Genomic DNA, 15,747 nt, shown 5'->3' on the forward strand with positions numbered 1-15,747 from the left:
AAAAAAAGTAATAATTTAAAAATTAAAAATAAATTAAAATCATCCAAACGACACAAAAGATTAACCCTCAATTAAGTCAGTCACACATTAAACCTTTTATTCTTTTTCAACCTTATTTGACCAGACAGAAACATTATAGATCAACTACTACTACTAATACACCCATACAGCTAATAAACCATCTAGATACTACGTCCATAATCATAACATAATCACAAGATAATCACATCACAATCAATCCTCTGCATTTCCACCATTTGTCTCAGTTTTGAATTACAATTACTAGGCAACCATACCAAGAATATACAATCTGCACACTCTCATATGAAAGTATAGCTAGATATACTATAACTATACCTTCTGATATACACACACACATACACATTACCCAGGGAATACACAACTTCGTTTACCTGGTATGATTAGAAAAGTATTTAGCACCACTACCCTAAATAACAGTTCACCAAAGGCCAACTCGTTATCACCATCTACATCAACAAACTTAACTACAAGAACACCACAGTCCATTCCTACATCAGCTACTAGTCCGAGTAGCACCAGTCATAATCTCAAGCCGAAACCCCCTGCTGCCAAACCAGTGCAAACCCAAAAGAAAAAAAGATTGACATCGTTTTTTAAGCGTCTTTCCATTGAATGGCAATACATTCTCTTTCGACTTCGTTCTATTTCTGAAGAAGTATTCGAATCGGATGAATTTGTTGAAGACTTGTTTGTTGAGAGTGACGCGGAAGAAACTTTAGATAGAATGATACGAACTAATAAGGGATATAACTCCACTGAGGAACAGTTCTTGAAGGATTTTAAAAAGTACAAGAGTTTGGACAATATGGCAGAAGCTTACAGTCCAAAAGAGAACCCTCTGGACAGTGCTAAAGTTCAAACTACTTTACAAGATATTATTCGTCAACAATATGGTGATTTACGTGAAGGGTCCGACGACGAAGATCTTGAAGAGGATGACACTGAATATGACATTTCATACCATGACTTGGACTTAAACCAACTCAGAAAAGAATTTGAACAATTAATAGTGGGAAATAGTGATGGAAATATTTCTTCTGACACTGATACCTTATTCAGTCAATCAAATATTGGATCTACGTTATGGGAATATCGCAGAAGCAAATGGTTGGCCAATAATCATCCTGAAAAATTGGAAGCAAGATTGAAGTCCAGTTCAATTGATCATATTCCTAAAGACACGTATGTTAAGATTTATAATAACTTGATCGACAAGAGTCGACAGTTGAAAGACAGCAAGCGAATAAATTTAAAAGATTTAATCAAGATTATAAATGCTGGGTGGATTGCCCAAGAGAAATGGGAACGTGCTGGACGGGGCTTGCCATGAGCAGATTATGCATATAGACATTAATTAATTATATAGACAATGGCAATTACTTAATTCTAATTAATTTGAATAGTATATATTACTTTGTAAACTATCTATCTGGCTGGCTGGCTGGCTGTCTGTCACCTTTTGACCAAAGTTAATGTCTGTTCTAATATCCTTAAATCCTGGTCAATTAACTCTACTCTTGACTGTATTTTATTGATGATACTAACATCTTTATGATACATAATAGCATGACATTCATTAATTACCTTGTTTAATCTTCGCTTATACTTCATCAATTCTGTATAACTCTTGGCTAAATCATTATTCAACTGTCGATCAATTTCGTTATTTAACTGATGTATTGTGGTGATCTTGTCTATTAGGCTGTTGGATGTGCTTGAATTTGATCTAATAAGTGTGTGTATTGTTGTTGCTAGCTGTTTCGAGTATGCGGTTGATTGCCGAAGGTCATTTATTTGATTCTGCTTAGCTTGGGTTAGTAGATCTTGATGTGACATTGTTGTGTCGGGGGGGAGGCCTATGGTTAGAGTGATTTAGTTGTATTGTTCCGACAGACAAAATAATCTGACATGATCTTATCGGATTTTCTACTGACAAAATACGCCAACATAATACACACACACAATCACCATGACATCATTCCTATCTAAAGATTCACTATTCTTAAAACTTCCCACATCGGAGCTCGCCAAAGAGCCTACATTGCTTGATCTATACACCAATCTCCAATCATCAACTCACAATTATGATTCATTGATAACCAAAACATACTACTTGATCAAATCCCCCAGTCTCTCCCAATCCCAAATCATAAAACTATGGCTGATCAGATTAACCTTACATCTATTCAACAATCAATTGAACTATGCCAAGAAAGAAGCCATAAAGTTGAACAATGCATTATATTTACAGGAAACTACATCAAACCCTGATCCCCCATCGAGAACCAGTTCATTGACGAGTACTAGTCTGAGTCCTATGACGCCAATATACCCGTTACCTAAAAGTATTCTTGACTTTAAGTTGCTTGTCCTCTTGCTTAGGTTAAAATCCATTCCTAATATGAATTTAGTTAATGAATTGTATAAATTAAACTATCAATTGAGAATTAAAGGTGTAAATGAACTAAGTGAGAAGTTGAATAACTTAAGTTTTGATGTTATTGTCGTGCTAATACTTACAAAGAATTATCTTACTTTGCAATCTATGTTGATTAATCTACACTCCCAATTGAGTGAACTGGGTGATGTGAACTATAACAAGTACAAGTCACAAGTGCTATTGTTATTGATCATTATAGATTCCAGAATATACACAAATAAAGCGTTTGTTGAGGCAGAGTATAGCGACAAGTTTTCTGAAATAGATCAAGATACAAAGAATGCATTAGTGCATGCAAGCACCAAGATATCTCAAAGTGAAATAGCGCCAGAATTCACACTTACAGATCTTATAAAAGTAGACATAACAGATAGAGTGATTTATTCAATATTGGCAATATGGGACCTATCCAATATTTTTCCATTCAAATTAACAAACAACGATAATATTATCGAATTCAGCTATCAAGAGCTAGAACAAGAACAAAAGGAAGAGGATCCTGATGATTTATCAAGCGATTGGTTAGTTGATTTGGCATATGATGAATTGAACAAACATTGGGGGGATAATATTACAAAGCTATATGCTTTAGAATAGTAACCATGTATATAACTAATAGAAAACCCTGATATTACTTTTCTAATGTAACACCCGGGGGGAGGTATGTGTGGTTGCGAAAGGTGATTTGTTATTAGGGTTAATGCCCTGGTCAATTATACTTCCACGTGATGCGAATTTTTAAATTTTCTGCGAAATATACAGGAAGAGCATTTCCGTTTTCGTGCGAGCCGCACCTCTGCCCAGCAGTGAGTGCATCATTAGTGCGCACAGTTGCGCTAACAAAACTTTGCACCAGACCAGGTCAAGGATTTTCCACCTTGAAAAAAAAATTTTATACTTTTGCATAGTTAAGTTTATAGTTGTATTATTAACATCATATATCCATAATGGCTTTACAAGACGTTGTTACCCGTGAATACACCATTAACTTGCACAAGAGAGTATGTTTATATCATAATATGAACTTATAGATTGAAAATACAAAATTTGAAGGATATGTTGACGATGCATCATTCATGAAAAATATCACTCCAACATATGTTTAAAAGAAGAACACAACAACCACAATATAGCTACCACAAGCTCTGAATGTCTACTACTACCACTGAGTTGAACTACCACTTTCAAATGAAGTTATGAATTAGACAAAATATTGAGTATTCAAGTCCTAGTCTATCGTACACTGCATCCAATGTATTTTCACTATTGAGATGGTAAGAATGCTTATACTAACAATATTCTAGTTACACGGTGTCCACTTCAAGAAGAGAGCTCCAAAGGCTGTCAAGGAAATCAAGAAGTTCGCCACTTTACACATGGGTACCACTGATGTCAGATTAGACCCAAAGTTGAACGTCCAATTATGGAAGAGAGGTGTCCAAGGTGTTGAACACAGATTAAGATTAAGAATCTCCAGAAAGAGAAACGACGAAGAAGATGCCAGAGAAAAGTTGTTTGCTTACGTTGAACCAGTTATTGTTCCAACCACCAAAGGTTTACAAACTGTCGTTGTTGAAGATGATGCTTAAACGTGTCTATTGAAACAATTATCATATTCATAGTTTGTATAATAATATATATTTCCGGTAATACTAAGATGTTGCAGTGTAGTTTCCTGGCATATTACCTAGCGGGCAGGTGCAAGTAGGGGAAAATTGATATATGCGTTAACCACGGATAGAGAAAATAAAAACTACGAGTCAAATAAAAACCAGTTTCTGAATGTAATAGCCTACAGCGGAATAAGTCAGACCCATTTAGTCAATTCCTGAGCTTCAGCTCTAACAAGTGCAGAACAGGTGCATGTTCTTAGAATGTTGTGCTTCTACAAAGATGAATTTGATTGAAAAAAAAAAATGTTTATTAGATTCTATGAAACAGATCTCTATTCTCAGTTAGTACTCTCTTTCTCTCGAATGAATCTAAATTCCAGGAAATGTAATCAGTGTAACTATGACAAATTATACCAGATCATTGCAATAAAGCCATACGTTACCAAAACGGTAACAAACTTCAACAAAAGCTCTTTAATTGGTATGGAAAAGAAAAGTTATCATCATGTGAGTTTCCTTAGGGTTGTTTGTACATACAATTAGTGTTTGTTGTTGTCTATGTAATTGAAGGTGAAGGTGAAGAATCGAGTGATGATTTTTTGAAATATTTTTCCCTCGGTGAAGACTTAACCTAAATTGTAAATCCGGGTAATAAACTTCCCTCACATAGTGAGGGTTTAATCATACTAATACAGCAGTTTAAACTAACAAGACCAGTTCTAAAAAAGGCATGATTGCGGCACTTTTAACTCTTTATAGTGTTAATGGCTTGGTTGCAATTCTTAAATCAACAGAACTTAGGTAATACTATAAGGATCCAGAAATAAGACGAGACGGAACTCAAGTACTAGTCTTCTTACGTCTTCTTATGGAGTCCTTACTCTTATCGTATGTGCTGCCATGTAAATTCGTGTTTTGGGGTAGCTCTCAAAAGATTATACTAGAAGTATTATGCATAGGTTGAATACTGTTGTTTAGTGTTACCTTTTAGTGAAAAGAATTAGTGAAGTTAACTTGTCTATCTTTGAATTTTCTTTGTTTTCGTTATAAATTCGCAGTAATATTGTGCAAAGGTAAGTAAATACTTGAATAAGACAAAGTTTTGACATCAATGAAAGTTGAATTGAGTTGTAAATTACCTCAATACAATCACATTATAAGAGCACCAACACCTGCATTTATTTCACTAAATTACTTACCTAGTGTATCCGTTTGCCGTACACTTTTGCTTATCTTGTGCTAAATTGGGGGAGAGACACCCCACAATTTTCGTTTTTCCCACCGAGGATCAAAGAACCAAATTCAACGAAATATTTAACCACTCTTTTTTTTTTTGGCAACCAACTTTCATACCACTTACAACCAGTAAGTAATACCTCCTATAATGCCTTCTGCAGTGATGTCCACGACACCATCGACACCAAGCATTGCCCAAGTATCCATAATTAATGATGTAAATCTAAATCAATACGACCTTGTGGAAATCTCGCATGATTTATACATCAAGTTATTCCCAGAGACAACCGATACATCTGTTGATCGGTTTGTTCTTATTAAGTTACTAGGTGCTCCTGACTTCTTTACCAAGTTTAACATTTTCAAAATTGATTCCGTTAATTCAAACTCAAGTAATTTGATTACATTCATTAACAACTCCAATTTGAACAAATTTGAAAATGATAATTTGACGTTGAATCAAGCCATGATTCAGGCAATTGATGGTGAGTTGATTCCAAAATTGACTCAGGTCTTTATTTCTGTTCCTGCGGAAATATATCATCTTTTGCATGACAAATCATCCCTGATTAAACAGCAATTGTTGGATAATTATTTGGTCAATAATAGTAATATTCTTAACGAAGGGGACGCTATCAGGTTGATTAATGGAAGAGTTGATTTGTGTGAGCCTGTAACTCAAGGAAGAATGGATTTATCCACTAATGTTATTCTTATTAAGAGAGAACCAGAGAACATCACGGAAGAAGACGAAGAAGAAGACGAAGAAGAAGACGAAGAAGAAGACGAAGAAGAAGATTATGATGTAAATTTGTCAAGTTATTTATCCTCAACACTTAAGTTCGACAAGGAGGAACAACTCAGCAATCAAGTTAAATTCGGAATCAAACCATTACCGGAAAAAATCAACATTGATGACTTGCCGGAGCTGTGGAACAAGGATGATCTGGAATTGTTCGTGTTTATAAACACTTCTGATTTCATCAAGTTAAGATTTCCTATTTTCAATGGAGATTTGGTCAAGTTGAAAACCTCCACCAAGACAGTTATAGTGAGAGTATTCACATTCCTTGAACCAAATACTTTCAGATTAGGTAATGTTTACGTATCACCCATGTTATTAATCAACCTTGAAATTGATGAAACTACGCAAGTCGAATTTGACCAATTTCAAGGTAACTCATTATCCACGTCTATTCCTATTGCCGAATCAGTCACCATATCAAGAGTGTGTTCTCAAATTACCATGGATAAAACCTACCAAAGAAATTTCTTTTCTAGTTTAAAGACAAGTTTAAGCACTCAGTTCAAGGCTGTTCAGCAAGGTGATTTCTTCCCGGTTGTGATTGATTCAGTATTGGCCAAGACCATGTTTGATATGACTGAAACCAGCAATGCTTCAGAAACCGATGAATTGGCAGATACTGTGGATGTGATTCCTACTGGAGATCCAGATACAGTTGCTTGGTTTAAAATCGTCGAAGTTAAGGGAAACAACGCAATTGGAACCAATCAATTCTTAATCGACCCAAAGAAAACCCTTCTTGTTTCTTCAGGAATTGAAAGTGCTAGATTACCGAAGAATGACCAGACTCAATGGTATCAATACTTGCAATTACCCAAACTATTCAACTATTTCAACAAGCCCGAGTTCAAATATGCTCACGAGTTCATCAAGATTTTGCAAACATGTACAAACTCGAAAATCCCATTAAAGACTACAGTTCTTCTTAATTCTATGAATAGAGGAATCGGAAAGACTACGTTAGTTAGAAATGTTTGTATTGAAATGGGATTGAATTTGTTAGAATTTGATTGTTTAGAATTATTGAATCCGGGACAAGAATTGAAAACTATCGGATTATTAACTGGTAAAATCGACAAATTGATTGCAAATGTACCAGCTGGCGATTCTTATCACGTTGTTTATCTTAAGCATATTGAGAACTTATGTCCGCTGACTGATGAACATGATCAGAATGGCAGTATATTCACGTCATTAAGTTTGAAAGTGGTGCAAACATTACAAGATTACTTGGAGAACTACCCTAATCTTGTGATTGTATTAAGTTGTAATGATTATGATAAGTTGAATGATAGTGTCAAGGCATTGATCAAGTTCACTATTGATTTTACCGTTCCTACTGAAAATGAGAGATTAGCCATTTTTGAACATTTAATTAATGAAGAAAAGAGAAGTAGTGGTGACGATATTAATTCTTCTCCTTTCATAATTCGAAAGGATATCAATTTCAAGAATCTTGCATTACAATCTGCTGGTCTTACTCCAAGAGATTTAATTTCCATCATCAAAAAATCGAAAAAGTTAGCAATTAAACGATTGACCAAGTTAGCTAAAGAAACTAACATCCCATTATCAAAGTTGATAGCCATTGGTAATGGTGGTGTCATCAACTGGATTCCTGAAGATTTCAATGCGGCAATTAACGAAGCCCGTAATCAATTCAGTGATTCCATTGGGGCTCCTCGTATCCCTAATGTTAAATGGGAGGATATTGGAGGGTTAGACCTTGTCAAGGATGAAATCTTGGACACAATCGACATGCCATTGAAACATCCTGAGCTTTTCAACAATGGTCTCAAAAAGCGAAGTGGGATCTTGTTCTATGGTCCTCCAGGTACTGGTAAAACCTTGCTTGCAAAAGCGATTGCCACTAACTTCTCGCTTAATTTCTTCTCGGTGAAGGGTCCCGAATTGTTAAACATGTACATTGGTGAATCAGAAGCTAATGTCCGTCGAGTATTCCAGAAAGCCCGTGATGCCAAACCATGTGTTATCTTCTTTGATGAATTAGATTCCGTAGCCCCTAAGCGTGGTAATCAGGGTGATTCTGGAGGTGTAATGGATAGAATTGTGTCGCAATTGCTAGCTGAACTTGATGGTATGAGTGGTACTGAAGGTGGTGATGGTGTGTTTGTGGTCGGTGCCACCAATCGTCCTGATCTATTAGATGAGGCACTTTTGAGACCAGGTAGATTTGATAAGTTGTTATACTTGGGTATTTCCGATACCAATGAAAAGCAAACCAAGATTCTAGAAGCATTGACAAGAAAGTTTAAGTTACATGATGATGTCGATTTGGAGAAATTGGCTGAGAATTGTTCGTTTACGTTCACGGGGGCCGATTTTTATGCATTATGCTCGGACTCGATGTTAAATGCTATGACCAGAGTGGCCAATGAAGTTGATGATAAGATTAATAAGTACAATGAAAAGAAGGTAGAACAAGGAGAGGACAAAGTTAATACAAGATGGTGGTTTGATAATGTTGCCACGGATGACGACATTACTGTTTTGGTTAAAATGGAAGATTTCGTCAAGGCACAACAAGAATTGGTTCCTTCGGTTAGTGCTGAGGAATTACAACACTACTTGAGAGTTAGGGAGAATTTTGAAGGTGGTAAAAAGAAACAAGAGCAAGCTGTTATGAATGGTAATTAGCATTTAGACGATCTAATAAATAACATACAATTTAAAAGGATATATTTTAATCATCCTCCTTTCTATCTATAAATTCACACAAGATATCCATAAACTCTTGGGGTTTTTCACTAATCACCCAATGGCCACTATCAACATCTCTAACTTCAAAATCAGGAAAGTATTTACCAATCTCAGGAATGATTTCATCATGAACATACACCGATTTACTTCCTCTAATAAACAACACAGGACCTTTGGTCCATTGCAGAATATTTGAATCATAGGGCCAGCTAGAAATAATCCCCTTGCTTATGGTATCACCTATTATATCCAAGGGTATCCTTGACTTTATATGCTCATGTTTCTTACCTCTGATTAAATTAGTCAACAAGAATTGACGAATCGACTTGTTTGGCTCAACTTCTTCAAGCTTAGCATCAACATCTTTGATATGAGTGTACTTATACTTTTCTAATGCCAATCTTAATTGATTCACATATTTGCCGAATTGTGATTGAGAAGCTAAAACAGTAACAGGCGCATTATCTACAGCCACCAACATGCTAAGCAAATTAGGACTGCGCAATGCCAAAGCCATGGCAGTTTTAGCCCCCATAGAATGTCCAACCACGATTGGTTTAGCAAACTCGGGGAATTTACGCTCCTGGATGAATCTCTCCACATCTGCGGCCAAACTTGGGTAATCCAATCGAGGGTTATGAGGACTGTTTCCGAAATTTCTCAAATCAAGACAATAAACATCACGATCCAACCTGGAAGCCAATTGTTTAGCCACTGTGCGTGTATTAGATTTACTTCCAAACAACCCATGCAAGAAAATCAAGGGCGATTTCACCAAAGTGGGTTCATATTCCGGGGAGTGTTTGTCATAACTCAATTCCACGGTTTCAATGGATTTTGTGTCGAGGGCATCACCAAGGTATGTGGGATCAGTACGGGCGTATGTCTTAGGAATAGACCCTCCTGGAAGAGTAGAATAATGGCGAATGAAACCACATGTAGGGATTCTTATTTTTATCATGGCCAAAGTTGAAACTATTGTGGATAGCTAGTATGGGTTCTAGATTGCAAATAGTAAGACAAAAAATTTTTTTTGTTGAGTTCAAAAGCTTGAGCTTAAGTTAATATGACAGAGAGTATACTTGATTTGGATAAACAGATCAAGGTGATAAAACTTTGAATCATAGTTGAGACATGATTCTTGTGATTAATCAACAAATTTGAAACGGCTGTGGTTCGATAAGCTGATGTGAGGTCAATTATTCAAGATTTCATGTTAAATTTTAAATCTAATGGGACTTCAATGGTACTGTAATGGCTCGAATAGGTAACTTAACTGATAAATTTCAATCAATATCATGCACGTATAATGTCTATTTACGAAAAATTAATTAATGGAACTAAATCAAGTCGATTGGAGACAAGAAAATTAGTCCAAATCACATGAAGACTAGGGTTTTTCAAATTTGTGTTTTTTTTGCAGTCAATTGTCAAGGCCAAATTGGGTAATAATTCAATTCCAGCTATTACTTCAAAGAGTAGATCAACACTTTGCTATATTTGTTCAAACCTGATCCATAATGATATAGTAATCAAAAAAAAAATCAATATAAAAGGGAGTCAAATGCTCCTATGAATTGCCAACTTTCTTCTTTTCTCATTACTAACAAACAAACAAATTTCTTATTACTCCAATGGCTGCTCAAAACCCTAACGAACAAAAGACTCAAGAAACTCAAAAGGACCACCTTTTTGTCGATCGTAAGAGAAACGCTATTCTTCCAATGAGATGTACCATTGTCTAATTGAACAAGGAGAAACTCTAGTTGGTTATACTGATGATATCTTTAGTGAATCTTTATATAGTAACACATTTTATTTATATTATTTATATGAACCATTGAATTGAATTAAATTGAATTAAATTGAACTTGGATATTTATTACTTGTAGTTCTATATACAGTATAATTCTGGGCAAGCTTCCCCAAGAATGCCAAAGGCAGAGCCTAAGAATTAATAGAGTCGATCATCTATGTAGGTTACTCCAGATCGATCTAGTGGACCAGTAAAAATCACTTCAAATAGTTCGATGCGGAAATACCGTATGCATTCGAATGGGCAACGTGGTTGTCTTAATAAATAAAGTTCATAATTTCATGAATACTTCTTATTTCTTAATCATATAACTCTTGTCTAGTACATCCTTAGCTTCATTTAATCGTTTACTTAAATACTCACTCCCATTTTTGTCTGGATGGTTCAAAATCATCAACTTCCGATATCGATCACGCACCATCTTTTTATCCACCTTCATAATATCTTCCCCTTCAATGCCTAGTATAAGTAATGCTTCAGATTCAGTTACAGGTTCTCCAAATCCTCTATTAGGATACTTCTGTCGAATGTATTCATATGTCTTATACCTAGGATCTTGTTTGGATGTGGTTGGTGAAACATTGGGTGTCACTAGGCGTATGTTGTTTAGAGTGGCAATCATGAATGGTGTGAGGTGCGAATAATGGGAAAAAGCAGTTATTGTTGATTTGGCAGTTAGGGCAAGCACGGTTGCTCCTATACCTAGTACTATTGGGAGCATGTTAATGTGCTGGGGGTTTGCTTATTTATGATAAAAATATCAGTTTTTTTATTTGTTCGCGGTTGTAGATGTTGCTTAAGAAAATGTTGTTAATGAGGGAATTTCTCGCGGTTGCAAAAATAGCCACTGTGTTTGTCTTCCTTTTGGTTAATCATTAAGGACAAGCTATGGTGGAGCTTTCAAAATCAAGTTTGTCAAAGAGATCAATGTTAGTGACCATCTGCCAATTTTCTTTGGATCCGAGAAAAGAGTAGGTAACAGTACCTGATAGTCGAATGCTTTGACTTCTGGGTTACAGCTTATTCTTCATGTTTCATTGTAAATTTAGCCGTAACTCTAAACCAGTCTCAGAACCAGTTGGCAGTAGATGTTACAAATCCATTTCAAATGCAATAACCTGCTTCAATCCTCGGGAAGGTGGATATTCCCAAACTAGAAAACGCGGCTCGAATTTCGCTTCTTTGATTTCACCAGATATTTACAATTTCTTTTTGCAGTTGCAAATAACCGCTCATTTGTTTCTGTACACTTCTACTCGTTTTCCACACTAACCTTGCAGCAATGTCAAGTTTGCATTTCGCCAAGCAAGCAGAAAAGAAGAAGTTGTGGTTAACAAAATTAGCTGAATATGCAGCATTAACAAATGAAAGTCCAGTTCCTGATCAAGTTGTCGTTTTGAAGTTCAAAAAGAAGATCCTTTCTAAATACAATCCACACAACAATGATAAATGGCCCGATGTTGAATGTCACTTAAGGGAGATCGCCATTGAATGTTTTGGAGAACATGATTTTCCTTTTGGTTATTACTGGAGTTATTTATACTTTTCCGAAGTGATTGAAGGACTTACTAAAGAATTCATTACTCATAATATGTTTGAAGCGTTTAAAGTTAGATACAATCTGATTGAAAATGTCAAAAATGACAAAGAACTTTGTTCAAATTACGATCGAGCTAAAGGACGTGGTTTGTCCTTACTCCGTTTCGTCCATTTTAACAAGGAAATTGCTTATGAGAATACATTGGCATTTACTAAATTAGAAATGAGGGCCATCGAAAACGATTACAACAGAAGAGTTGAGTTATATCACGAAAATGAGCGTAAGAGAAGAGGATGGGATGTCGACTATACTGCTAGTGGGGTTGTTGGAATACTTTTGATCGGGTGTTCAGTTTTTGGGTTATATCTTGTCCTAGCTTAGATAATCTTTGTTAGCTTTTATATTTTCGAATTAATAAATATAATCTCTGTAGTGGTTGCAAAACGTGGTTTTCGAAAGTGGTTTGTTGTTTTTGATAGAACTTCATATAAAAAAAATATCCCAACAAGGAAAACCATTAATTGTGATTACGTGTATCTTTGCCAGGAATGTGAATGTTTTGTTTAAACTTTTCAACCGTTAATTTATATGTAACGTTTTCAACTATAACAGCATGTGTAAGGCGTAAAAAAAAACTAGACCGAAATTATATCGCTTGTGTACATTATGAGGAACAGACATGTGATAGTCAGAACATTGTGAAAGTATCACTTGAAATGGTGCTTGCTCATCTAGTTAGTCCTATCACAATTGGTATATTCATACTCTATGCGAACCCCACCCGTGGAATTGATCTGGTATGTATCAAGTATCAATTTGTGTACTGAAATCCACCCCTCTTTCGCGCATAACATGGATTGACCTTACAATAATTTTTTTTTTATTTTTGAGTAATATTCGGGATGTTGGAAATACTCCGTTAAAAAATATTTCCGAAATTTACACCTCGGAGTTGGACAATAAAGCTAAGATATAAGATACGTCTCAATGCCGACCGCAATCACAGACGCGGTACGTGTATGAACATGTTTGGGTGTAGCATTCTATCAATTGCGTTCCCATATATCAATTTGGCAAGAGAAAAAAAAAGCAATTTTTTAATTACATAAAATACGTCATAGTAACATAAGTCTACCAGTCATCATCACAACACATCTAATGCACAAAGTATAACCTGATGGATCAGGTACAAGAAAACACATGAAACAGTAACAACAAACTATCACCGTTGGATCCGACATTTGTCACACACGCACACACACACACCACTACCACGGCCGAGAGCAATAAAAAATGTTACATTTGCGAGCATGTGGTGGTATTTGGTATTAATCCGTTTTTACCGCGAAACTTGACACGCCCGCAGCAATTTGCAGATCCATCGCAAGAACACCAAAAAATGATTCAAGGGAATAGTACCATCTGGTGATAACAAAAAAAGACGAGTAGCTAGTAAATCTGCTCATTGTTTACTTTGATGCTCGCTATTGATAGGCAGAAATCACGTAATAAATTACCGATTAGACATTAATACGCTTTTGTAACACCAATCTGGAAACTCCGGCCGACTGTACACCGCCAGAAACTAGAGAAGAATCGCAGAACAAAGGAAAAAAATGAGCCGCATCTAACGATGGGTTACACCGTAACAGCATTTTTACTTTATTTTTTATTTTTTTTTTTTAATCAATTTTTCAATTATGTCTATTTTTTTTTTTGGATGTCAACGAGGGGGGTTCAGTGTCTGTATATAAATAGCCATTGAATTCTACTCCTTAAATTTCAAGTTCCAATTTCTTCTTCTTTTTGATCCCTTGTACTTAAACTCTACTTTAATACATATAAACATATACAATGTCTGCCTCTTCCTTAGGTTGGTTATCCAGATTAAACGTTGAAGATACTCCTCACAAGCACTTACGTCGTACTTCCATCATTGGTACCATTGGTCCAAAGACCAACAATGTTGATGTCTTGGTTGGTTTAAGAAAGGCCGGATTAAACATTGTTCGTATGAACTTCTCCCATGGTTCTTATGAATACCATCAATCTGTCGTTGACAACGCTAGAAAATCTACCGAAGTTTACCCAGGTAGACCATTGGCCATTGCCTTGGATACCAAGGGTCCAGAAATTAGAACCGGTACTACCGTTGACAATGTTGACTACCCAATTCCTCCAAACCACGAAATGATCTTCACCACCGATGACAAGTACAAGACTCAATGTAACGACAAGGTCATGTATGTTGATTACAAGAACATTACCAAGGTTATCGAAGCTGGTAAGATCATTTACGTTGATGATGGTGTTCTTTCCTTTGAAGTTTTGGAAGTTGTTGACGAACAAACTTTGAAGGTTCAATCCATCAATGCTGGTAAGATCTGTTCCCACAAGGGTGTTAACTTGCCAGGTACCGATGTTGATTTACCAGCTTTGTCCGAAAAAGATAAGGCTGATTTGAAATTCGGTGTCAAGAACGGTGTTGACATGGTTTTCGCTTCCTTTATTAGAACTGCCCAAGATGTCCTTGACATCAGAGAAGTTTTAGGTGAAGAAGGTAAAGACATTCAAATCATTTCCAAGATTGAAAACCAACAAGGTGTTAACAACTTCGATGAAATCTTGAAGGTTACCGATGGTGTTATGGTTGCTAGAGGTGATTTAGGTATTGAAATCCCAGCTCCACAAGTTTTCGTTGTTCAAAAGCAATTGATTGCCAAATGTAACATTGCCGCCAAGCCAGTTATTTGTGCTACCCAAATGTTGGAATCCATGACTTACAACCCAAGACCAACCAGAGCTGAAGTTTCTGATGTTGGTAATGCTATCTTAGATGGTGCTGATTGTGTTATGTTGTCTGGTGAAACCGCCAAGGGTGACTACCCATTTGAAGCCGTCTCCATGATGCACAACACTGCTTTGATTGCCGAAAAGGCCATTGATTACTACCAATTATTCAATGAATTGAGATCTCTTGCCAAGAAGCCAACTCCAACCACTGAAACTTGTGCTGTTGCCGCTGTCTCTGCTGCTTACGAACAAGATGCTAAGGCCATCGTTGTTTTATCCACCACTGGTTTATCTGCTAGATTAGTTTCCAAGTACAAGCCAGATGTTCCAATTCTTATGGTTACCAGAAACGAAAGAGCTGCCAGATTCTCCCACTTGTATAGAGGTGTTTATCCATTTATTTCCAGTGATGCTCAAACTGAAAACTGGCAAGAAGATGTTGAACACAGATTAAGATGGGCTGTTACTGAAGCTGTTAAATTGGGTATTATTAACAAGGGTGATTCTATTGTTACCGTCCAAGGTTGGACCAAGGGTTCTGGACACTCTAACACCGTTAGAATTGTTCAAGCTTAAGTTTATATATAATTATAGAAAATTAAGGATAATTTGTGAATGTTTTTACTGTAGTTGTTGCATTAAATTTTATGTCGTACAATTGTCGTACACAGACAGACAGACAGACAGACAGACAGACAAAAAAAAATTGAGCACGAATAAAAAAAAGGATTATGAAAAATT

General features: G+C 36.0%; 9 protein-coding genes across 9 annotated transcripts; 6 read left to right on the forward strand and 3 right to left on the reverse strand. All coding sequences in view use genetic code 12, as the record gives it.

Moving 5' to 3' along the window:
- Positions 1 to 57: 57 nt before the first annotated feature.
- Positions 58 to 1,922, forward strand: SPAPADRAFT_60485 (uncharacterized protein; the record flags this gene model as incomplete). The annotated part of the gene is made up of 1 exon (XM_007374632.1): positions 58 to 1,922. The coding sequence occupies one exon, from the start codon at positions 767 to 769 to the stop codon at positions 1,370 to 1,372; it is 606 nt and encodes a 201-aa protein (XP_007374694.1).
- On the reverse strand, positions 1,495 to 1,878 carry SPAPADRAFT_137238 (uncharacterized protein; the record flags this gene model as incomplete). The annotated part of the gene is made up of 1 exon (XM_007374633.1): positions 1,495 to 1,878. The coding sequence occupies one exon, from the start codon at positions 1,876 to 1,878 to the stop codon at positions 1,495 to 1,497; it is 384 nt and encodes a 127-aa protein (XP_007374695.1).
- A 36-nt stretch (positions 1,923 to 1,958) lies between the features above and the next one.
- SPAPADRAFT_60486 (uncharacterized protein) lies at positions 1,959 to 3,115 on the forward strand (the record flags this gene model as incomplete). Its single annotated transcript, XM_007374634.1, has 1 exon — positions 1,959 to 3,115. One exon carries the CDS (start codon positions 2,012 to 2,014, stop codon positions 3,077 to 3,079), a length of 1,068 nt encoding a protein of 355 aa, XP_007374696.1.
- A 297-nt stretch (positions 3,116 to 3,412) lies between these two features.
- SPAPADRAFT_60503 (60S ribosomal protein eL31) lies at positions 3,413 to 4,121 on the forward strand (the record flags this gene model as incomplete). The annotated part of the gene is made up of 2 exons (XM_007374635.1): positions 3,413 to 3,483; positions 3,787 to 4,121. 2 exons carry the CDS (start codon positions 3,430 to 3,432, stop codon positions 4,069 to 4,071), a joined length of 339 nt encoding a protein of 112 aa, XP_007374697.1.
- Positions 4,122 to 5,479: 1,358 nt separating this feature from the next.
- Positions 5,480 to 8,794, forward strand: PEX6 (AAA family ATPase peroxin 6; the record flags this gene model as incomplete). The annotated part of the gene is made up of 1 exon (XM_007374636.1): positions 5,480 to 8,794. One exon carries the CDS (start codon positions 5,480 to 5,482, stop codon positions 8,792 to 8,794), a length of 3,315 nt encoding a protein of 1,104 aa, XP_007374698.1.
- SPAPADRAFT_71070 (uncharacterized protein) lies at positions 6,775 to 10,439 on the reverse strand (the record flags this gene model as incomplete). Its single annotated transcript, XM_007374637.1, has 4 exons — positions 6,775 to 9,760; positions 9,940 to 10,005; positions 10,028 to 10,031; positions 10,272 to 10,439. The coding sequence occupies 2 exons, from the start codon at positions 9,980 to 9,982 to the stop codon at positions 8,841 to 8,843; spliced, it is 963 nt and encodes a 320-aa protein (XP_007374699.1).
- Positions 10,440 to 10,709: 270 nt separating this feature from the next.
- Positions 10,710 to 13,813, forward strand: SPAPADRAFT_60510 (uncharacterized protein; the record flags this gene model as incomplete). Its single annotated transcript, XM_007374638.1, has 1 exon — positions 10,710 to 13,813. One exon carries the CDS (start codon positions 11,956 to 11,958, stop codon positions 12,592 to 12,594), a length of 639 nt encoding a protein of 212 aa, XP_007374700.1.
- On the reverse strand, positions 10,966 to 11,394 carry MDJ2 (Mdj2p; the record flags this gene model as incomplete). Its single annotated transcript, XM_007374639.1, has 1 exon — positions 10,966 to 11,394. One exon carries the CDS (start codon positions 11,392 to 11,394, stop codon positions 10,966 to 10,968), a length of 429 nt encoding a protein of 142 aa, XP_007374701.1.
- A 208-nt stretch (positions 13,814 to 14,021) lies between the features above and the next one.
- CDC19 (pyruvate kinase) lies at positions 14,022 to 15,622 on the forward strand (the record flags this gene model as incomplete). Its single annotated transcript, XM_007374640.1, has 1 exon — positions 14,022 to 15,622. One exon carries the CDS (start codon positions 14,068 to 14,070, stop codon positions 15,580 to 15,582), a length of 1,515 nt encoding a protein of 504 aa, XP_007374702.1.
- Between the last annotated feature and the right edge of the window lie 125 nt (positions 15,623 to 15,747).

Source organism: Spathaspora passalidarum (assembly GCF_000223485.1).
Source record: "Spathaspora passalidarum NRRL Y-27907 unplaced genomic scaffold SPAPAscaffold_3, whole genome shotgun sequence".
Classification (NCBI taxonomy): domain Eukaryota; kingdom Fungi; phylum Ascomycota; class Pichiomycetes; order Serinales; family Debaryomycetaceae; genus Spathaspora; species Spathaspora passalidarum.